General features: G+C 38.9%; 3 protein-coding genes across 3 annotated transcripts; all 3 read left to right on the top strand.

Annotated features, from left to right (window-relative positions):
* Positions 1-2,080: 2,080 nt before the first annotated feature.
* Positions 2,081-2,650, top strand: LOC122118950 (interferon alpha-3-like). Its single transcript, XM_042692922.1, has one exon. It carries the CDS (start codon positions 2,081-2,083, stop codon positions 2,648-2,650), a length of 570 nt encoding a protein of 189 aa, XP_042548856.1.
* A 9,753-nt stretch (positions 2,651-12,403) lies between these two features.
* LOC122118961 (interferon alpha-2-like) lies at positions 12,404-12,970 on the top strand. The gene has a single exon (XM_042692933.1). It carries the CDS (start codon positions 12,404-12,406, stop codon positions 12,968-12,970), a length of 567 nt encoding a protein of 188 aa, XP_042548867.1.
* A 10,655-nt stretch (positions 12,971-23,625) lies between these two features.
* Ifnw1 (interferon omega 1) lies at positions 23,626-24,213 on the top strand. Its single transcript, XM_042692960.1, has one exon. It carries the CDS (start codon positions 23,626-23,628, stop codon positions 24,211-24,213), a length of 588 nt encoding a protein of 195 aa, XP_042548894.1.
* The last annotated feature ends 314 nt before the right edge of the window (positions 24,214-24,527 follow it).

Here is a 24,527-nt window from a genome sequence, read left to right on the forward strand (position 1 = left end):
TAGTGCCCCACACTTTGAATCACAGCTCTACTTCTGGCGTTTTTAGTGTTTAATTTATGTTCAGAGTCCTATAGGCTTTCCTGTTTTAATGTTGTTTTTAGAAGACAATTAGCCAATTATTTTACAACACAAAATTTATGAAAATAATTCTGGTTGATTCTCACTAGTTCCACAATGTAATCTTAGGGAACATGCCAAAGTATGAGAGAAGATCTTGAAATGTATAAGGCCAATTCTTACCAGGGGGAGAGGGGAGCATGGTCAGGGAGACTTCTGTGAGTGCTAAAGGATCATAAACATTAAAACATCCAGTGAGTCTTTCATATTTTGAGGATTCTTTCTCGACTTCACACTCTGGACACAAAAATAAAAATGTAAAATAAAACCTTACAACCAAATTGTTGCTCTTTAAAAAATATTGCATATAATCTTCAGCTATAAATTTTGGAATCAGGGAGTTTTAAATTTTTCTCTTGATAATCCTCTCAAATATATCTTGTATGTCTTGGAATTATGTTTCCACTATGTTTATAATGATAATCTTTCAGTAAATAGTGACTAAGCTCCCCATAATAAGAGGCGTTAGTTTTTAGAACACATCTTAAATCTTTGGAGGCCTTCCAAAGCTAATGCTAATAAAATATCCGTCTTTTGAGTTCACTTACTTTTCTTGTACTCCTTTGTGCATCTGGTGAGAAGCCCTGTTTTAAAAAAAAAACTCATGAAGACAGAGAAAATGTGAACAGGATCTCTGCTACAAACCCAGAGCAATAGTGGACATCCTTGATCACTGTACACCTATATAGTGGACCATTAATGCTTATTCCATGGTATTTTTCTGACCTGCGCTTAAGTGCTTCTAACTGGGCTTGGTCTATGGGAATGAAACACAGGTTGATTGTATTTTATTATGTAATTCCAGGAAAGTCTTTCAATACATGTATGAGTATCTCACATTCTGAATGAGAAAAATATTAACTAAGATGAATATCTAGTATGTAACAAAGGTAAGAATTATTTTCTCACATGGAGCAAATTTACACCATGAGTAAGGAATAAATACCTTATGTTTCACACAGATTTTAGGAGTTTTGAAACAAAGTTTTTAGAAAAAAATGCTTTTTAACTGACATATTTTATGCATTTCTAAATTGAATGTATGCTCTGATTCATTATAAAGTATATATATTACACTAAATTACATTAAATTATAAGTAATTTACATGAAAAAATCCACAAATTAAAAAAATTCAATTCCAGTAAAATACATGTAAAAATAGTTTATTGAGAGCTTGCTAAGTACCAATGGATTTTTTTCCAGGGGTAAGGACAGTACTGTGTTAAATTCAGGACTTCAATGAGCTTGCCTGTTGCTTTACATCTCAGCCATGTCTCCAATATTTATCTTGAGATAGAGTCATGGTGGTTACCCTACATGAATGACTGGTTAGAAATTTCTCAACTTACTTAAAATTTCCTTTTATAGGTGGAATAAAACATGATTGCCAATATGTCGAGATTCATAGTTTGAGATGGGGTGTCATGAACTTTCCTCTCCCATCTGGCCTCAAAACATGATCCTCCTAATGTCATATACAGTCAAGTATGAGTGACTGGCACTTAGATAAACTTTTAAATTTAACACTCATCTTAAAATATTTTAGAGTCTACCCTAGTATACATTCAATGAAAAGGAAATATTTTCATGCTGTTAAAAGTATTATCCAAAGATATAGAGTATAGTAATGTATTACCATACCTGAGTGTTGTTGAATTTTAATCAGGGATTCTATTAAAAACAAAAACAAAAAACAAAAAAAAAAAACAACTAAAAACTTGTCAGGGCACCAAAAGGAAAACCAAGAGAGGAAAGAATATGGTTGGGAAATGCCACTCTAAAGTGAAGTATGAAAGCATAAATGAAAACAAAAAGAGAAGTAGAAAGGAGGAAGGCATTCAGAAAATGGAACCTCGAGCATCCCTACTTAAGCCAAGGGAGCACATCAAGTTCTTCACACTCCCCAGAGGCAGAGGCTCCCATCAGCACCTCAGCCAGTCCAGCAGCATCCGCCCTTCCACAATGCCCTTGCCCTTGGCCTTCCTGGTGACCCTGGTGGTGCTCAGCTGCAGGGCAACCTGCTCTCTGGGCTGTGAGCTGCCTCCCACCCACAGCCTGGGCAACAGAAGAGCCTTGCTCCTCCTGGGACAGATGAGGAGAGTCTCCCTTTTCTCCTGCCTGAAGGACAGAAAGGACTTTGGATTCCCCCAGGAGGCATTGGATGGAGACCAGGTCCAGAAGGCTCAAGCCATCGCTGTCCTCCATGAGATGACCAGGCAGATCTACAGCCTCTTCAGCACAAAGACCTGGCCTGCCCCTTGGGAGAAGAGCCTTGTGGACAAACTGTGCGCTGGCCTCCATGAGCAGCTGCAGGAGCTGAGAGCCTGTCTGAACCAGGAGGTGGGAGAGCAGGAGCCTGCCATGGTGCTTGAGGACTCCACACTGGCTGTGAGGAAACACTTCCGCAGGATCTCTCTCTACCTGCAGGAGAGGAAGTTCAGCCCCTGTGCCTGGGAGGTTGTCAGGGCAGAAACCATGAGATACTTTTCCTCATCTGCAAGCCTGCTAGAAAGGATAAAGAGTAAGGAATGAGCTCTACTTCTCATGGAAATGTCCCTCACTGATGGAACACAGTAGCTCCCTTCAGCGGACTCTGCCATTCTCTGAAGCTGTCATTTCTGCTATCATTTGACATGACTTCAGTGAATGTGTTACACGTTTTCAGAAAAGTTAGCAAAATTGAGTTCATGTCTCTACACTCTCTTCTCTTTGATCCATGCAGGTGTATATTTATTTAATTACTGAACTAGTATTTATTTAACTCTGTGCCAGATTTAAATTATTATTTTATATATTATCATGCATACCTTTACATTGTGATTTATATATGTATTTATTTTCTTAGTTTATTAAAGTTTTGCTAAAGAAGCTATTTATGTGTTTGATTCTCTACTGGAAAGTTGCAGTACTTGTTAGGCTTATAAAAGGAGGAAGCTGGAATTCATTCACTCATCATTTCTCCTCCACTTATTGGTATCAGTTTGTTTCTTCCTGTCCTGGGGAGATGTTGTGCTTAACAAACAGTGTTTGTATAGCACGTGTAAGTCCATGGGATATATCAAATACACAGAAAGATAAATTTAAAAATGATGTTCTCTAAAACAGATTGCATTCTGCCTTTCGGCTACAGTTGTAAACCCAACAAATACAATTTCTATCCTTTATATCTTTGCTTTTTTCAGTGAAGAAAATCTAAAAGCTATAACCTTTTATAATATGATCTGAAGGGGAATCTAATGAAATGACCACAGAAAAGTCATCACCGGCTGTGGTACGGAGGATGTACAGAGAGGTAGAAATGTATGAACTGCAGGTACCTATGCCCATGTAGTCAAGTCTCCTTTCATTCATGAGTTTGCAATGTACAAGGATCCCAGTTGGTCAAGGTTAACATAGGAACACTGAGATAATCCAACGGGAGTATGGAAACAGTCTGCAGAGAGCAAAGGAAACATAAATTTACCATTCTTCAAGTGTAAAACAAGAGGCCATAGAGCTCAAGGGAAACAGAGATGGGAGAGCCTCACATTAAAAGAACATCAAAGGAGAAGTGAAGGAATGTGAATTTAAGAAAATCAACTTGCTTAGGAGAGGAACCAATGACTGCAGGGAAGATATGGACTGAACCTGCCCACTGCTCTGGCAAAGTGGATGGCAGTGGCGCCACTGGGGTAATAATGATTGGCCAGGTTAATAAGCAGAAACCATAGGAGAATCGTCAGACATGACTGGCGATTGACTTAAAGCAGAGAAGACAACTAGATGAAATGAAATTAAAAATACAATTTGAGTTCTTTTTTCTGTGTAGAGCTTTTCTTTGTTGTCTCAGTGAGTGTGTGCATTTGTGTGTGTGTGTGTGAGTGTGTGTGTGTGCGTGCACATGTCTGTTGTTTACTGGCAATACTGCAGTTTGAAATCAAGGCTTTGTGCTTTCTTGGCCTTGCTTGCTCACTGACACTCTACTACTTCAGCCATTGCTCCATCATGGCTATTTGCTTGTCATTTGCGTTTCCAATGGAGTGGAATTCTTTCCTGCCTTCTCTGACTTCAAATCTTCTAGATCTCAGTCTCCTTAGGGGCTAACATTCCAAGTGTAAACCATCTACAGCTTTACAGAAAGACAAACAGCAGACAGACACATATACAAAAATTCATACATACATAGAGAGATACATACATACATACATAAATACATACATACAGATAGATAGATAGATAGATAGACAGACAGACAGACAGATAGATAGATCGACAGACAAATAGTAATAGCCTTGAATAGAGAGCTAAGTGCCATTGCTCAGGCCCTGAGTTCCAGACCAAGAACCCACTCATACAAAGAAAGAATTCAATTAATTTAGATCACACTAGTGAACTGTAGCAGATCCCAAGAGCACATCAGTTTTTGGTACAATACATCTGATCAATATTCTTTCTGCTTGTAATACTGTAGGTTTGATGACTATTACAACTTAGGGGTTTCTATAACTAAGCAGTCTGTTACACAAAAAACAGATATAATTCCTAAATAAAATAAAGTAAGAAATTGGGTCACTGAATATCTTACTGAATGCTCATAATAAATGGGCAAAACCAAGTGAAAGTACAGGAACCATGGAATACAGGAAGAGACTTGTATACAATTTCAATGTAATAATGATCCAACTATGCTAACAAAATCCACAATAAAAAACTTCTAATAGTACCAATTAGTCAGGATAAACAATTAGATATTGATATTCTATTCTTCTTCAACATAAGTCAGATGTGGTATAACCCATCCTAGCTCTGCAAGTCTTAGTTTTCTCATAAATTAAATAGGTTCAAATTTCAACAGATTGTTAATAGTAAATGAAATGATACATTTTAAAATGCTTAGCAGAATGTTTTCCAGGAAGTAATATCCGAAATATGTAAGGCCTGTTACTCATTTTTCTTTTCTTTTCTTTTCTTTTTTTTTTTTTTTTTTGTCGGTCAGGGGGCTTGAACCCTGGGCCTGAGCGCTGTCCCTCAGCTCAAGGCGAGTGCTGTACCACTTGAGCTATACAGCGCCACTTCTGGTTTTCTGGTAGTTTGTTGGAGATAAGAGTTTCACGGACTGAGTTGCTTGGTTTGATTCTCCTTTTCTCCTCATGGCTTATTCCAAATCCATTATTGAGAAGGAAACCATGTACTTGCTCTTGCAAAATTCAGGCAGTTCACTAATCTTGGAGTGACTCTTCATTGGATGTCTTCCTGTGTGAAATTCAGCATTGAACTTCAGTGTTTTCAAGTCTTTGCTACATTCAATTTTGCTATGAACACTTTGCCTTTTGTGATTATTTACATACAAATTGATTTTGAATACCAGAGTTTTGTTGTCAGGACCTGTACTTGCTAGGCATGCACTCTTCCACTTGAGCCCTGCTCCAATAAAGCCATTTGCTTTAGGTATTTTGAGGGGTAGTATATCAACTTTCTGCCTGGACAGGTCTAATCCTCCAGATTTCCACATGCTGAGACCTAAGAAGAGTGTCAAGGCCGCCCTGCTTGGTTGAGGTTTGCTTCAAAGATCACTTTCTTTCTTTCACTTTCATAACAATTAAAATTACAAGTTTTGTTTTAGTCCACAAAAACTATGGATATTGCTTTCTAAGAAACTGTACAGAGAAATAATAAGTCATGTGCAATGGAAATTTAATTTAATTTTTTAAAAAAACCCAATTCTACCACAGTGTCTTTCTTTGTTTTTCTCTATGGAAATTACCTCATCATGAAACAGAATGCAGTAACATGACAGGTGCACAAATTTAAATTATTAAACCACCACCACCGTAAAAGCACAAAGCTAAAAGTACAAGCTAAAAACCACTGAAGCACTGGATGTTATTTCCTGTTGAAATAGCTCCAGTGCCAAGGAGTTATCAGCAGGAAATTCCAAGCAGCAATGGTCTTCAAACAGAAATCAGCAAGTAGTTTATGTGTATGGCTCTCTCTAAGAAAGTTCATTTTTTTTCCTGAACCCAAAAAGGAACATGTACCTAGAGCTTTTACTATCTGAAAAATGACCTGAAATCATTCTCAGAATTTCTAATTTGGTATACATTATTCATTGTGTATTAACTAAAATAGGGAATAGAAAATAGAGAATAGCTCTATTTTCTTAAATAATGCTATAATTTATGCATTTGTCTATTTATTTCAATTCTTAATAGCTGATTTCAGGTTCTAAGTTATAAAACTTAATTTTATAGGAAAGATTCTGAAGACATTATTTATTAAAAACTTTTTCACTGAACTTCATAAGACTAACAAAAAAATTTTAAAGCCTCTATCAGTCATTACATCACAATGCATCATATAAATGTTCAGTGCTGAATTTCCTGATCAGAGGACTCATTGGTTGGCCTACCTCAGTGGAGGCCAGCACTATTTGAAGGACCCTAGAACTGTCTACTCTAGACTTTGTCATCGTTAACATGCCTGAAACATGTGATCTTTGTGATCTTTGAGCACATTCTTTTATATTCCATAGTTTTAAATTATGATGATTTAGATGAGGGTAAATTCATACTGTACAGGAAAAAATATTTCCACCAATTTTTAATTGGTCTGGAGTGATTCTGATATGACACCAAGATGTGAAGATATGGAAAAGGAACTTCAGTAGGGTGATTTGTAGACAGAGGAGAAAGTTCTTTTAATGGGGTCACTCTTCAACTTCACATTTTGTTCTAACACGTGTGTGTGTGTGTGTGTGTGTGTGTGTGTGTGTGCAGGTCCCACTCATTGAAATCAGAGATGGGTACTATCCCTCAGCTGTTTTGTTCAATGCTAGTGCCCTACCCTTTGAGCCACAGCTCCACTTCTGGTTTTTGTAATGTTTAATTGGAGTTCAAAGTCCCATTGACTCTCTATTTTAATGCCATTTTAGAGAAAAATTAGCCACTTACTTTATAACTGAAAATGATTCTGGATGGTTTTCACTGAATTCCCGATTTTATTCTCAGGGAAGATGTCAAGAGTATGAAGACAAAGTCTTGAAATACTTATGGTCAATTATTACCATGGGGCTGGGAAGCATATGATTATGTAGCTCCTGCAGGTCCTATAGAATCATGAAAACCAAAATGTACAGCAAGTTTCCCATATTTTGTAGTTTTTTCTCAACTGCACATTCAGGACACTAAAAATAAAAATGTGAAACAAAGCCCCTGTAATGAAAACATTGAAAAATTACTCCATGAAATTTTCAACTCTAAATTTTAGAATCAAGGACACTTAAAAATATCTCTGCATCTATAATCTCCTCAAATATATCTTGTCTGTATAGAAATTATGTTTCCACTCTTATCACAATGATTATCTTTCAGTAAATAGTGACTAAGCTCCCCCCAATAAGAGGAAAGTTGGTCTTTTTTTTGGTATGGTCATTGGTCCCTCAGCTCTTCAGCTCACGGCTAGCGCTCTACCACTTGAGCCACAGCACCACTTCCAGCTTTTTTCTTTTTGCTTATGTGATGCTGAGGAATCGAACCCAGGGCCTCATGCATGCAAGGCAAGTGCTCTATCACTGAGCCACCTTTCCAGCCCTGGAAATTTGGTCTTTAGATGTATGTGAACACATGTTAAATATTGCAAGTTTTAGAGCCTCCCATAAGTTACCTCTAATCAAATCTCATTCTGTGGAATTTACTTAGGTTTCTTATAATTCCTTGTGCATCCAATGAAAAACCATGTCACAAAGCTCATGAAGGACACAGAAAGTGTGAGTAGGGATCTAGCTATGGGCTCATGGTGCTTTGTTGATGATTCTGGCTCCTGCCACTAAAATCATTTGGGTTTAGTCTACATTTCCCTAGAACTTGCAAACAGTTACATTTTACTCTGTTACTCTACAAAACAATGATTAATGGCACTTTGGTATTGGAAAGTAGGACCAAGATCCTTTGTCATCTCAGCACTTCATGATTTAAAACAGTGGCTTCTCCTTGGATGGTAATTCTTAAATCCATTTCTTTTCACTTTGATAATGGGCCTCACCAATGAAGCCATTATCTTAACTTTTCCCCAGGTGGTGATCTTAGATCATGGTATGTTTGGAATACTTCATCCATCCCTTTGTATTTGTTTTTCTCCAGAACTGTATAGATGAGCACAACACACTCAGTCCTATTTGGAGGACAGTAGTTCCAAATATTTTTAGACCAGCAATCTGTTTATTACTCCTATGTATTAATTTTTCTTGTATCATTTTCAGAAATATAATTCATGGTAGCGATGTTAGTATTATTCAGATTAAAAGGTCATCAAACTTTTGAGATCATCAGATTCTCCTCTTATTTCTGTGTGAAGTCAGTCTTTCCCCAGTGAGTGAGTGGTTTATTGACTAGGTGGAGCCTCAGACAAGATAACATTCACCACCCTTCCAGTGACTGGTCCTTTGAGTTAGTTGGTTGGGTGGAGTCTCCCTTTTCTCCTCATGACTGATCCCAAATCCACGAATGAGAAGAAACTCATGCACCTGCTCTTGCAAAATGAAGCAGTTCTCTAATCTTGGAGTTGTCCTTCCTTGAATGTATTAGAAACAGCCATTTCCCTGCCTTTGTGAAATTCAGCTTGATCATTAGTCTTCTCCAGTCTTTATGGCACTGAATTTTGATATGAACATTTTTCCATTTGTGGTTATTTACTTAAAAATTGGTTTTTGATGGTAGAGTCTTGTTGTCAGGACCTTGCACTTGTTGCCATACCCTCTCTCACTCCAGCTTTATTCCCATAGCTCTTTTTGGTTTAGTTATTTTGGAGGAAGTATTTCAAATTCTGCCTAGACAGTTTTGATGTCTGGCTTTCCAGATTTCCACCTGCTAGGACCTGAGAATTTAGTCAAAGGCTGTCCTGCTTGACTGTACTTCTCCAGTTTGGCTTCAGAAATCATTTACTTTCTTTCACTTTCTTGACAACTGAAATTATAATTTTTTTTAGCCCACAAATAGTTATGGATTTTGCTTTCTAAGAAACTGCGAAAGAGAAATAAGTCAGATGCAATGGAAATTTTAACAAAGAACAATGCGAGTCTAGTCTCTATTTTTCTCTATAAAATTGCCTCACCATGAGTCAGAATGCAATGCAATGTCAGATGGACAAATTTAGACCATTTAACCAGCAGCAGCTCAAAAGGCACAACATTAAAATAAAAATAGAAACAACTGATGTACTCAATCCTATTTCTTGCTGAAATAACTTCTGTGATGTTGAAGTTACTATAAGGAAAATACAAGGATTGTCTTCCTTCAAACAAAATTATCAAGTAGGGAAGAAGGCTACTGTACGGCTCTTTCTAAGGAATTTCAGTGTTTCATGTTTCTTGAACCCTAAAAGGAACTTGTACTCAGAGATTTTTATTATATGAAAAAAATCAGAAGTTAAACTCATAGAACATTTTAAAATATGGTGGTATACACTATGCATTGTGAATTTACTAAAAATTTAGAGAACAAAAGCTCTATTTTAAAATAATGATACAATTCATAATGTTATCTATTTGTGTAAGTTCCTGAAATCTGATTTCAGATTCTATGATGTGAAATTTAACTTTTATAGGAAATATTCTTGACGATATTATTTTTAAAGACTTTTCTATCAAAGTTAATACTATGTACTGTAACTCAAAATTTTAAAAAAGAAACAGTGATAACATTATAGTACAAATGTATTTCTCATTCCTATAAATGTTCTGTGATGGATTCTCTGATCAGATGACTCAGTTGGTCCACCTCAGTGGAGACCAGCACTGTTCTTTTGGACTTTCCCATATTTGACACATATCCCTAAATAGGTCTGTGGTCTTTGGTCACATTCTTCTATATTCCATTGGTTAAAAAAAATATGGTGATTCATATGAAGGTAAATTCACAGATCATACTGTGCAAGAAAAATAATGTCATCTATTTGTACTTGGTCAGAATTATTCTCACCTACTGTCAAGATGTGAAGATGTGGAAAAGGAATGTAAGTTGGGTGATTTGAGGGCAGAGGAGACAAGTCCTTTAAGCCCACTCTTCAGTTTCACATTTTGTGCTAAGGCTGTGTGTGTGTGTGTGTGTGTGTGTGTGTGTGTGTGTGTGTGTGTGTGTGTGTGTAGGCCCCATTAGTGGAAATCACAGACTGGACATTATCCCTGAATATTTTGCCCAGTGCTAGTGCCCTACACCTTGAGCCACAGCTCCACTTCTGGCTTTTTTAGTGTTCAATTGATGTTCTTATCCTAATGAAATGTTTAAAGAAAAATTAGTCAATTATTTTACAGCACAAAATTTATGTAAATGATTCTGATTGATTCTCACTGAGTTCCACAATGTAATCTTAGGGAAGCTGCCAACAGTGTGAGAAGTCTTGAAGTACGTATGATCAATTACTACCATGGGAAGGGGAAAGCATACGTTCAGGTAGCCTCCTGTGGGTGCAGCAGGATCATGAAAACCAAAATGTACAGTGAGTCTTCCATATTTTGAGAATTCTATCTCAACTTCACAGTCTAGACACAAAAACAAAAATATAAAATAAAACACTACAGCCAAATTGTTACTCTGTTATAAAACATTGCATATGATCTTCAAGTATAAAGTTTAAAATCATAGAATTTTAAATTTTTCTCTATATCTCCAATCCTCCCAAAGATATCTTGTGTGTCTTTGAATCATGTTTTTGCTATGATTATAATGATGATCTTTCAGTATAAACTAAGCTCCCCCTACAAAGAGAAAAGGTGGTTTTTAGACTACATCCTAAATATTTCAAGTTCTGAGGCCTTCCAAAGCTAACACTAATAAAATCTCATTCTTTTGAGTTCACTTAATTTTTGTGTGCTTTCTTGTGCGTCCATTGAGAAGCCCTGTTCAAAACTCATGGAAGACAGAGAAAATGCTACAAATCTCCAGCAATGGAGGACTGTGTTTAAAGGTCATTTTCTCTTGATCATTGTCCATCTATACAGTGGATCCCATCTATAATGTGTATCCCATTGTATTTTTATGATTTGAACTTAAGTGCTTCTAGCTTGGCCTGGCCTAGGGGAATGAAACAGAAGTTGATTATATCTTATTATTTAATTTTAGTAATGTTGTTCAGCACATTCATGATTATATCGCATTCTGAATAGGAAAGATATTATTATTACTTTGTTGGTCGTGGGGTTTGAACTCTGGGATTATATATTTTATGCATTTATAAATTGAATATACACTCTGATTCATTATAATTAATGGAAGTACATATATTACATTACGTACAATAAAGTATAAATAATTTACAAATAATTCACATTTAAAAAAGTACTTTATTGTAAAAGTACTTTATTGAGAGCATGTTAAGTTTCAAAGGATTTTTGTTTGTTGGTCATGAGGGCTGAACTCTGGGCCTGGGCGCTGCCCCTTAGCTCTTCCAGGCTAGTGCCTTACCACTTGAGCCACAGCATCACTTATGGCTTTTTACTGCTTATGTAGTACTGAGGAATAAAACTCAGGGCCTCATGCATGCAAGGCAAGCACTCTACCACTGAACCAACTTTCCAACCCTTCAAAGGATTTTTTTTTTTTTTTTGGTGTGTGTGGGGGGGGGAGGGTTGAATTCAGGACTTCAATGTGCTTGTTGTTGCTTTACATCTTAGCCATGCCTCCAATATGATCTTGAGATAGAGTCATAATGACTACCTAAAATGAATGGCTGGTTAGCGATTTGTCAACCTATTTAAGATTTCCTTTTATGGTGGAATACAGGATTGCCACTGTGTCCAGATTCATAGTATGAGATCGGATGAACTTTTCTCTCTCATCTGGCCTCAAACCCTGATCTTCCTAATGTCATATATGGTAAAAATACGAGTGACTGGAACTTAGGTAAACTTTAAAATTTAACACTCACCTTAAAATATTTTAGAGTCTATCCTAGTAAACATTCAATAAAAAGGAAATATTTTCATGCTTTTAAAAGTATTATTCAAAGCTATAGAGCTTGGTAATGTATTACCCATATAAGTTTTGTTGACTTTTAATCAGGAGTTCTATTAGAAAGAATGTGTGGGGCAGGGAAAGGGAAGCCAACAGAAGAAAGATAATAATTGAGAAATGCCACTCTAAAGTGAAGTATGAAAACAAAAAGAGAAGTAGAAACTGGGGGGAAAGCATTCAGAAAATGGAACCTCGAGCATCCCTACTTAAGCCAAGGGAGCACATCAAGGTCTTCACACTCCTCAGAGGCAGAGGCTCCCATCAGCACCTCAGCCAGTCCAGCAGCATCCACCCATCCACAATGCCCTTGCCCTTGGCCTTCCTGGTGACCCTGGTGGTGCTCAGCTGCAGGGCAACCTGCTCTCTGGGCTGTGAGCTGCCTCCCACCCACAGCCTGGGCAACAGAAGAGCCTTGCTCCTCCTGGGACAGATGAGGAGAGTCTCCCTTTTCTCCTGCCTGAAGGACAGAAAGGACTTTGGATTCCCCCAGGAGGCACTGGATGGAGAGCAGGTCCAGAAGGCTCAAGCCATCGCTGTCCTCCATGAGATGACCAGGCAGATCTACAGCCTCTTCAGCACAAAGACCTGGCCTGCCCCTTGGGAGAAGAGCCTTGTGGACAAACTGTGCGCTGGCCTCCATGAGCAGCTGCAGGAGCTGAGAGCCTGTCTGAGCCGGGAGGGGGGAGAGCAGGAGCCTGCCATGGTGCTTGAGGACTCCACACTGGCTGTGAGGAAACACTTCCACAGGATCTCTCTCTACCTGCAGGAGAGGAAGTTCAGCCCTTGTGCCTGGGAGGTTGTCAGGGCAGAAATCATGAGATACTTCTCTTCAGCAGTAGACTTGCAGGAGTATTTGAGAAGCCATTGAAAATATACATTTTCTGTAATTAGGACATAAATTCAATGTATTTTTTCAGGTGTTTTCAGAAGTGTTTAGCAACACAGTATTCAACTCTGTAGGTTATACTAGTTCCTTCTATAGACACATGAACAACTTTCATCTATCAAAGTATTTATTTAACTATATGATTTAAATTATTTTGTGTCAACAGTATCATGTGTTACTTTACATGCCTTTTATATAATAAAATGTTTTTGTAAGTAATCAATTGACTGTTATGTGCCCATCAAATTTTTTCAATAAGAAATTTTTTGTTATAGCTTTACATTATTAGTTTTTGTTGCTATTGAGTTTGATCTGAGAGCACTGTACTTTTCAGGCAGACTGTAGACTACTGATCTCTGCCTCCAACCCTGCTTTTTATCTGGTTATTTTGTGGTTAGGGTCTCACTTTCTTCAGTGCACTGTGATCGACTTATTTTTTTCACCCCCTCCCCATAATCACTTGGCTGGCAGATGCATGTCACTCTTTCCTTATGTGGAGACAGACTCACAGATTTTCTTTCATGGCTAGGCTAGAACCATTATCCTCCCTTTCTCAGCCCTCTTGATACCACACTATAATACATATAGGTAGGTAGTGTTCATACTTCTACAACCAAACCATGCCTGCAACCTGACCTTGACCTCTTAATATTAGGAAAGAGAAAAGGAGCCTGCGCTGGCCACAGAGGTGGAATAGCACAGTGCAGCCATGAGCCAGCCAGGGGAAATGATCCCGGGATGTGGTAAAGAAGGAAACATGTTTAAAAATGGAATACCTCATTAGGGTCCAGAAAGACAGAGTTGTTAGGACTTTGTTTTCCTTCAACATTAAATGTTATTTAATAGATATCTTCTTTGCATGATATTCCTGAAAGTGTCTTTCTTTGTATGTGGTATTTTTCATCTGAAATAGACTTCTACAATTAGTTTTTTAACTTGTAGTCAACAATTTTGTTGGCGGTGGTGGTCGTGGTGGTTATGGGGCTTGAACTCTGGGCCTTGGCACTAGCTCAAGGCTAGTGTGCTCTATCACTTGAGCCACAGCACCACTTGTAGTTTTCTGATAGTTAATTGGAGGTAAGAGTCTCTTAGACTTTCCTGCCCAGGCTGGTTTTGAACCGCGATCCTCAGATCTCAGTCTTCTGAGTAGCTATGATTACAGGCGTGAGTGACGGATGCCTGGCCATACGTGGACAATAATTTTTATAGTGGTATTTCGTTCCTTTTGTTTTTATTCATTGTTAATTTCTTCGAGTTTATGTTACTTGGAGTTCTCTGAGCTTTCTCTTTACATAGGATTGTGTTTTTGCTTTTGGAGTATTGTCTTCCATTATTTCTCCTATTTTGTGGATTGAGTCCTCTCCCCTCTCTCCGGGCTCTCTGAGTGCCTGAGACCCTTAGAAAGTCCAGACTTCCTTTCACACAGATGTTTTAGTTGTGCTTTTGTCCTTACAGTCACACTTAAAGTTTCAATTTTCATTTTGTATATTGAAAGTTCCTCTAATTCAATAAATCCTCAGGAAAAAAAGGTTAATTGTCCAAACTCAAGAGTTTTTTTTTCCCTCTTTGCTTAATGTCATAACCCTTAGCAGCTTGTTGCCTAGTATCTATAACTGATACTCCATGTATTTTTTTGCCAGTTCTCCTTAATAGTGATATAGTATAATGAAGGCAGTCTCATTCAATAAGGATACATCCTTTGTTAAAAAATATCTAATCTCTCTGGGCACCACTTATAATCCTGGCTAATATCTGTAATCCTACAGATTACAGATCTGAGAATCTGAGATCTGAGAATATGAGATCTGAGAATCACCCTTCAAAGTCAGCCTGGGCAGGAAGGTCTCTGACACTCTTACCTCCAATTAACCACTAGAAAACTGGAAGTGGCTCTGTGGATCAAGATGGTAGAGTACTAGCCTTGAGCAGAAGAGCTCAGGAACAGCATCCAGGCCCTGAATTCAAGCACCATGACTGAAAAAGATAGTTTTAATATATGTTTATATACTATATTATATTTATAATCTTATAGCTGTTTTGTATATCAGCAGGATTTTATTCTCATCTATCAAATTGTCACCAGTGCTCCACACAGGATATTTCTATCAGAGGTCTCCATTACAATATAAGTGGAGAATTTGTATTGATCTTTCTATGGGTTCTTATTAATTGTTTTAAAACCATCATTTTAGCTAGGGGCTTGGTGGCTTGCTTATTCCTGTAATACTAGTTACTGAGGAGACTGAGATCTGAGGATCCTGGTTCAAACCTAGCCAGGGCAGGAAAGTCTGGGAGACCCTTATCTCCAGTTAACCACCAAAAAGGCAAAAGTGGAGCTCTGGCTTAAGTGGTAGAGTGCTAGCCTTAAGCAGTAAAGCTCAAGGACAGCACCTATGCCCTGCCCTGAATTCAAGCTCAGAACCAGCATACACACACACACACACACACACACACACACACACACACTACTTTGTATTACTGACATTGTTCTAAAATCAGACAAATCCTTTATCGTAAATCTAGTCACCTCTACTAGTCAAGTTTTAGGAAATACTTATAAACAATTTGTGTATAACCTTGGGAACACAATCTTTATCTTTATTTATAAAGTATATCTCATTTTGTACTACAAATGGACATGTCAAGAATTCTTCTCATTGCTTATTTTTTTCCCAGTTAAATTGAGGTTTGATTTATATGTAAGGCAAAGATTTCATAAAAATCATAACCCTTAGGGAGTACTATGTATCAATTTGCAATAATATAATGGTCTGGGATACTCCATAAGACAGAAAAGTTAAATTGCATTACAAAGGTTTCCAATCACCAATTTCTAAAGGAAAAAATAAAATTGGGCTAAAACCAGTTTGATTAAAAATCACAGTATAGCATCCATCAATAAGTGAAAGAAAGCAAGAATGACTTTGCAACACATGCCACAGGGAATAGTGTTCAAAAATAAATTCAAAAGTGCATGTCTATATCTACTTTATATATATATATATGTGTGTGTGTGTATATAATATATAATAATATATAATATATATCATTCATACAATGTACCTTCATATATAATACATACTATATATCATACATATTGTATATAATACAATATATGGTATAAATCATACAATGTATGATATGTTATATGTGACATATAGCATAGAATATACCTAGTAAGCAATATATAGTGCATAATATATACACACATGTGTATATGTGCAGCAACACACACACACAATCATACATTTTAGTTGCAATTGTGAGACCTGCCACCCTCTCCCCACTTCTACTTTCCTGGCTCCCTTCTTCCACCTGCTGCAGAAGTCCCCAGTGCCCTCCTCCTCTTCTCACAAGCCTGCTCATTCACACAGCTGCCCCTCTTCTAGCTCAGTGCACGCCACCAACGGAAAGCAAAGATGAGTGAAAGTCCCAGTTCCAGTTCGTCAGATACTCATGATGAAAAGGGCTTTTTTTCCTTTCCTTGTAAATATTTTGGAAATGAGGAAGTTTTCTCTAGTAATGATGATGTAACATTTTCCTGTGGTAAAAAAGGAAACAAAGATAGTGTCTAATCACCCCCTGAAGGATATCCAGGAAATGCTTGGTTAGAGCTGATTGGCTGGAAATCTCCGTCTGAAATTCATGTTATGGTTTATCTACTGAGATTTACTGCTTGGAAGCAAGAGTTTGGTTTCCCATATACGTAAAGATAATAGTTGAAGACTGAGTTTAGAGAAAGCCAGGCTGCTTGTAAAGGATATGTTGGGAGACAATCTCCTTAGATTTGCTTCTGGGGTTTCCTTTAGCTTCCAGGTCTTGGCTTGAGGGAATGTGGGATTCTTAGCTTGTATGAATATTATAGTTTCTTCTGTCCTAGATGTGCCTAATTTTTCCTAATGTGGCTATTCACTTTCTTTTCTTTTCTTCTTTCTTTTTTGTTGCTGATATTGGTGATTGAATGCAGGGCCTTGTACAGTTGCTTAACTTTTGTTGCTTAAGACTGATGTTTTGTTTTTTTTTTAATCACTGAGCCTTGTCTCTACTTCTGCTTTTTTTTTTTTTTTTTTTTTTTTTTTTTTTTTTTTTTTGGCTGCTTAATTGGAGATAAGTGTCTCAGGGATTTGTCTGCCTTGGCTGGCTTTGAACCTTGATCTGCAGATCTCTCAGCCTTTTAAGACACTAGTGCCTGGTTTCATCTTAATTCTTTAAAAGAAAAAAAAATCTTTTTACAGAGGGTTTACAGTAGGTATTAGAATACATTTCTTTTTGAACAGTGTCACTCCCTCCCTTATTTTCTCCCAGTTTTTCCATCCCCAAATTAGATTAACATACAAGACAAACGGGACAGAAATTAAAAAAAAAAAAAAAAAAAAAAAAAAACAGTGACAAAGAGGTGGGGGAAGTAAAATTAAAAAAAAAAAAAAAAAGGAAACAGAAAGCAGGATCGTTTTTTAAACCTGGGAGAGATTTTAACATTTAGAGAGGAAGCACGCCATCTACTGGTCTGGGCGGGCAAAGACACAACCCAAGTGGCAATCAGGCTTCTGGGAATTCAGTCTCTTGATGGATTTTTCTCTAGAGCTAAAACTGGTCTCTTTCCTTGAAGGATCTGAGTCCAGTAATGGAAGAGTCTAGTTCTTCCACTTTGTGTCTTACAGAGGACAAAGCCTTTCAGCTTGTGGCAGGTCATGTCCTCTTAGGTCCTCTGATTGCTCTGTGGGAAGAAAGAGCCAAACTATGTCCTGTGCCTCCAGTCGGCTATGGAGGGGCGTTCTCTGAAGAAAGCCTGATGTGTGCTGAGAATCGTGCAGACCCATTGCCTGACTAAACTTTGTGATCCGGGTGCAATGGGATGTGGGTGCCAAAATTGTCTAGGCTCTCTTTCCTCCATGTAATAACCTTTTACCAACAAGCTCTGTATCTGACCTAACATCATTGTAACTCTCAGGAGAGGCCTCTGGAGTGTATGGTTAAACAGCAGACTACCAACTTCCACCAACCCTAAAGCTAAAGACAGTTTCCTGTAGAAAGATTTCTCCATTCTGTTGAACGTTGCCCCCTTGATGTCCCATGAATGTATTTGGTAGATGAACTGATTTATGACTTCCCTTTGTTTTGTCACTTACAGTGGAACACATCTTCCACTGGAGCATGTCCTTGGGGTAAGTTGAGTTTGTGTTCTTGGGCCATGCTCACTCATATTGGAGCAGAACAAACCATTTCTTATTCCCTGTGGAGAAAGAGGCTGTGTTTAGTCTGTCAGCCCTGCTCCTTGGTCCAGAGCCTCCTGACCCCTGGGTGCCTCTGGCTTCCATAGAGTCTTCGAGGGCTCAGGGAGGGAGGGGACCAGGGAGGGGAGTCAGGGGAAGGGGATCTGCATGGGAAATCTGGGGACATCTCCTGTGTGATGCTGCAGTTAACTCTTTCCTAAGAGTAAGTTGTTTTGCAAATTCCTTCCTATTCCTAACATTACAATCAGAAATGAGTTCTAACCATCACTGTGAATACCGAACATGCCTAGCCCAGTGCCACCTTGACTAGGTCTTTCCAGAGCAGATGGAAGAAATGGACTTTCAGAGAGCTTAAGGATTGCCCAGTGTTGTCCATGGAATACCTGTTAGAGCAGGACTAGAAGGTTCAAGGGGCCCTGCAGGGCACAGCAATTGAAGATATGAATCTGGAGTGGGGGGTTAATTACTCAGGTAGAAAGAAAGGCCTTCTGGGCTAGGAAGGTGGCTCAGTGGTAGAGCGCTTGCCTTGCATGCCTGAGGCCCTGGGTTCGATTCCTCAGCACCACATAAGCAAAAAGAAAAAGCCGGAAGTGGCACTGTGGCTCAAGTGGTGGAACGCTAGCCTTGAGCTGAAGAGCTGAGGGACAGCACCCAGGCCCAGAGTTCAGGCCCCACGACCGGACCCAAAAAAAGAAAGAAAGAAAGGAAGGAAGGAAGGAAGGAAGAAAGAAAGAAAGAAAGAAAGAAAGAAAGAAAGAAAGAAAGAAAGAAAGAAAGAAAGAAAGAAAGAAAGGCCTTCTTTCCACTGGGCTTTCTCTGCTGTCTCCCTGAAGTTAGAGACCCAGCATTTAGATGACTTTTCTCCTTGCTGGCTCTAATTTACAGGTGAAGGTGAAGTGAGGTGTTTTGTTGTTGTTGTTGCTGTGATTCATTTTGTTTCTTCATTTCTTCCTCCCCTTCCTTCTTCTCCTCCCCTTCCTCCTCCTCCTTCTCCTCCTCCTCCTCCTCTTCCTCTTCTTCCTGCTCCTCCTCCTTCTTCCTTCTTCCTGGTGCTGGCATTGATACTCAGGGCTCTGACATTGTCCCTTCGCGCTTCTCTCAAGCCTGACATTCTATCACTTGAGCCACAGCTCTACTTCTGGCTTTTTGGTGGTTAATTGGAGATAAGGATCTCATGGACTTTTCTGCCAAGGCTGGCTTTCTATTGCCCCCCTCAAATCTAGCCTCCTGATATGATTACACGTGTGAACCACAGGTGCCTTGCAGATCTTAATTCCTTGCTTTTCTTTCCTTCTCCACTTCTTGAAAGAGAACTGGTTTCACAGCAGATAGTAATACATTCCCTTTTAATAAACCTGGTTGCTTCTGTGGCTTCTTAGTATCCTTCAACTAGGAAGACCCCCTCCCACTTATTCGCTGCTTGTTTCTCAGGCTTTAATGTAATGTCCATGACATTTACATGGCATTCTACGCTTACATTCAATTCAAAAGTTCTATGATTTAGTTCCAAAGTACTATCTTGCTCTGCAATCTCTACAGCCACATCTTGCTTCATATCCTGGAGTTGTAACGTGTGGAATATTCAATAGAATGGAGCATGGCAAAAAGGGTGTGGACAAGAGGTCCTGTGGGAATAGTGTGAGTTGAGATTCTCCTCTCATCACACCCCTCCCTGCAGTGCCTGACTTCACGTCGCCCACTCTAGTCCATGCATGCCAGTCTTGTCCACCTGGGAAGGCACACCATGAAGCAGCAAGCAGAGTGGTGAGGCCTGAGAAGAGGCAGCTAGGGAGTGTGATGTGGCTCAAGCTGGAAATACCCAAGTTCTCAAGCTTCAAGACCAGGAATGCAAACGCAAGCACCCCACACCCCTTTACGTCTGCTGATTCCTGGATTGCAGAGGTCTTCACCCCTGTGCACAGTGGATACAGCATTAAACACAGGGATCCCTGCTCTCAGCTCTCTACCCAAGCATCTTCTTCAGCTGCTCCTCTATGTCCTGTTTAGTGATTTTCATGTTCTGATCCTACTAGGAGCAAACCACAGTGCTACAGGACTCTCATTTGTTCCAGAGACCAAAGTTCACATCCAGAGACATGAAGACGTTGAAGGACCTGCTTGAGAACGTTGATGGAGAAGAGACCTGAAAGTGTCTGAGTTGGTGCAGGTCCACAGACCCAGGAACAGCTATCATTTGCATTCACTGGCTCTCAGATTGTAAGACCTGAGTTCTGGATTCAAAATCCTTCCAATTCTCCCCTGCAAGAAGGAGAAGATTGAAGTGGGTACTGAGAGTCCAATACTCATGGCCCAGATTTCCTGAACACATTCATGTCCCCAGCACAAATGGCACTGATGCCACAAGAGTCTGTGGAGTATTGGAGGGTCCTGGAATAATCCAGGGGCCCAGCAAATCCTCACACCGGCCTTGGGAGCAGCCGCACCCAAGGAATCTCATAAACTGTTGTCATGATGTGGTCGCTCTTAAAAACAAATACTACTTGTGCTGTAGAGTTATCAGCAGAGACTCAATAGTATTTAGCAGCATGGAGACAGAGACTTTTTAGGAAGAAATTTCTCATGGTGAAGGCACTTGGTGAGATTGCACTGGTTTAACTTTGTTCATTAGAAAGACGACATGATTGGATCATTATTTTTTTCTTTACATTGCATATAGTACAATATATTTTGTTAGACATATCTAGAGTTTGGGATCTTTCCTGAGGATAAGGGTTCAGGAAAAACATCAAATGTAGATAAGTAAAAAATTAGAACCACTCATCAATAATAGGAATAGCTAAATACCATTATATCTGAGCCCATGAGAGTTTATGACAAATATTTTAAGGATAGGGATTTTTTAATATAATGAAAAGAAGATAAACAAAATACTTGTTTCTGCTAACAAAGTGAACTAAGTGACCAAAGTCATTTCCCTTTCCCATTCAAAAAAAATTGTACTATTTGTTTTCATTTTGTCCACAAGTATATATGTAGTTTCGATTTCTAGGAAAGTTTTTGAAATGAGGGAGAAAAAATATTCTCATATCTTAGCTGGAGGTGGTGGTTCATGCCAACAATTCCAACACTTGGGAGGCTGAGACAGGAGGATCAAAAGTTGGAGGCCAGTCTGGCTACATAGCCAGAACAGAGAAGATGATGCTGTTCTTTGCTTTTCTTTTACTTCCTTTAGTATGCATTATCCTCAAGATGAAGTAGTAATATAGGAAAATGATTCACTTTAACCAACTTTAGCCACTCTTGTTGTTGTTTTAAAGTTATAATGAAGGAGCAAATGTCATTGGTCTTTGACATTAGTTTCAGGCTCACTGCCCTGCACTGCCACAGTGAGTCATAGATAGACATCAGAAACAGACAGAATCACGCTACTGTGGGCACTAACTGCTCATTAGCCTCTAATGAAGAACAGCATCATCAGCAAATCACCTATACCCAATTCGGAAATATGAAGATAACAAGACTTGAATAGTTTAAGTAAAATTTGAAGAATAAGAACTAGTCTTACCAAAAGTAAAATGAGTCCACTACAGAAGATAAAATGACTTTTATTGGGTAAGTCTTTGAGATACATAGACAATAATCATTTACTACCATAACCTGAGGACCACTAATACCTTTGGTATCTGGGGATGTGTATCAAGAAAGGAGAAGTCAGGCTGGGAAGGTGGCTCAGTGGTAGAGTGCTTGCCTTACATGCATGAGGCCCTGGGTTCAATTCCTCAGCACCACATAAGCAGAAAAAAGCCAGAAGTGGCATTGTGGCTCAAGTGGTAGGGCGTTAGCCTTGAGCTGAAGAGCTGAGGGACAGTGCCCAGGCCCAGAGTTCAAGCCCCACAATGGCAAAAAAAAAAGAAAGAAGTTAAAAATAATTATATATATATATATATTTATATATTCTATATATATAAATAATTATACATGGACATAATAAATTAGGCAGGACTCTGAACATTCACACAATGAGACCAAAGGAAGATATTCTCTGGAGAGGATTACAAGGGCTCAATAGTTATGTACATATAATTATATAAATTATATATAATTATATAATTGTATATAATTATATAAAATGATTATTGGAATGGAAACAAGGTTTTTTATTTTGTTTCTTTCAGTTCCTTCTTATTTTCTGGGTTTTTTTCCCTTTTGTTGCTGTTTTTTATTTCTACCTTTTGTGTTGCATGTTAGTTTATCTGATTTGGGGAGAGGAAGGGGAAGCAGAGAAATGACAGGACAAAGGTAATGTTTGCCGGACACTATGTTGGAAATGAACTATACAGCATGGGTGTGAGGTGGGGGTGGGGGGAGGAGAGATGGGAGAGGAAAAACTGGGAGAGAATCAGGAGGGGTTGACACTGTTCAAAAGGAAATGTACTCATTACCTGAATCATGTAACTATAACCCCTCTGTACATCACCTTTACAATAAAATTTTAAAAAACAAAAAGAAAGGAAAAGTTCACTGTGGACAACCAGGATCTATCAGGCATGCCTCTAGGAACAGAGCCAAGGATCTAAGAGCCAAGGATTTAGTGTCTTGGTAACAAAGAAGGAAGAGGGGTTCAAATGTTATCAGGATGGGTTTACTTGACATGGATAGTCTGATAAATCCCCAATGATTACAGAAACCCTAAATCTGAGGAAGGCCGGCTGTGTAAAATAAACATGGTAAAAATGAAGGAAAGGACCTTGGCTAGATTTGTTCCCATATGCCACAGTGATGGTACATGCCTATAGATCCAGCTACATGCCTATAGATCCAGCTCTCAGAAGGCAGAGGTAAAAGGAACAAAAGTTTGATACCAGTCCAGGCAAAGTTAGTGAGACCTTATATCAATAACAAATAAATAGAAAAATAAATAATGCTAATTGACTACTAAGTATAAATTAGTATTTATTAACAACTTTAATAATTATAAACAATTAATTAATATAGCAGCAGCGTGGAGAAAGTGGTCGAGTGCTTCCCTATGAGGATCTAGAGCCAATCCCTAGTACTGGGTGAAAAAAAAAAAAAAAGGAGAGCAGCACTTATATATGAAAAAAGTGTGAAATACATAGATTCTTTACATAAGTATATAATCTAATTTTAGGCCAAGCACTTCTTGTTAGATTGATAGCTATCTGTTTAGTCAGACACATCTGACATACACTAGAATTCAGCAGTAATATTAATAGCTGAGTTTTTGGTATCTTGTTAGTAATGTGGAAAATTTACTAATGTTGGCTAAAAAAGGAAGCAAAAATGTAGAGAAAGGTTCCGAATATGAAATTCGGGGTTAGCATATAAAAGTTGAGCATAGACAGAAAGTCTTCACAGAACCCAGGGTCCAGGGTTCATCAGGCCCCAGCTCAGCCAGGCCAGCAGCCTCCTCTCTTCCCCATGGCCCTCCTGCGCCCTCTACTGACCACCATGGTGCTGTGCAACTGTGGACCTTTTGGATCTCTGGGCTGTCACCTGCCTCAGAACTCTCTCCTGGTTAGCAGAAAGACCTTTGAAGTACTGGAGCAGATGAGGGGAATCTCCCCTGTCTTGTGTCTGAGCGACAGAAGGGACTTCCAGTTCCCCCAGGAGATGGTGGATGTCAGCCAGATGCAGAAGGCCCGGGCTGTGTCTGTCCTCCACATACTGCTGCAGCAGATCTTCAACCTGTTGCACTCAGAGCATTGCCCTGCTGCCTGGAACGGCAAACTCCTAAATGAACTCCACACTGTATTCCACCAGCAATTGGAGGGCCTCAGGACCTGTCTGATGCAGGTGATGGGCGATGAGGAATCTGTCTTGGCACCTGAGGATCCCACCTTGCATATAAGGAAGTACTTCCAGGTAATCTCTCTCTACCTTAAAGAGAAGAAATATAGTGACTGCGCCTGGGAAATTGTCAGGGTGGAAATTGTGAGAGCCTTCTCTTCTTTAGCCAAGCTGGAAGAAAGGTTAAGAAGAAAGTCTGGAGACTTGGGGTCATCTTAAAATAAAACCCTTTGAAGAACTGGCCACATGACACTGGTCCATGTGTTTTTGATCTTGTAGTATTCTCCACATGACAAGTGTTTGCCTTTGTGTTATATTAAAATTAGAAAACATTCACAGGTCCAATTTATTAAATGCTGTGGTTTTTTTTTAATTTTTTAAGTTCTTACCAAATAACACACCTTGGATTTAAACACAAATTCCATATCACTTGCAGGCTGTTTCAAGGCTTATAGCTGTGGTGACGAGCCTGTGACCTGAATAAATGTTTCCTTTTTCTTGTGTTCCTTCAAGCTTTCACAACATCCTGCCTA

This window comes from Dipodomys spectabilis, unplaced genomic scaffold (genome assembly GCF_019054845.1).
Source record: "Dipodomys spectabilis isolate Male_0828 unplaced genomic scaffold, ASM1905484v1 ptg000158l, whole genome shotgun sequence".
NCBI classification, from domain to species: domain Eukaryota; kingdom Metazoa; phylum Chordata; class Mammalia; order Rodentia; family Heteromyidae; genus Dipodomys; species Dipodomys spectabilis.

Excerpts from the sequence above, each read along its gene's own strand:
- LOC122118950 (XM_042692922.1), top strand. The coding sequence starts at position 2,081 with ATGCCCTTGCCCTTGGCCTTCCTGGTGACCCTGGTGGTGCTCAGCTGC.
- LOC122118961 (XM_042692933.1), top strand. The coding sequence starts at position 12,404 with ATGCCCTTGCCCTTGGCCTTCCTGGTGACCCTGGTGGTGCTCAGCTGC.
- Ifnw1 (XM_042692960.1), top strand. The coding sequence starts at position 23,626 with ATGGCCCTCCTGCGCCCTCTACTGACCACCATGGTGCTGTGCAACTGT.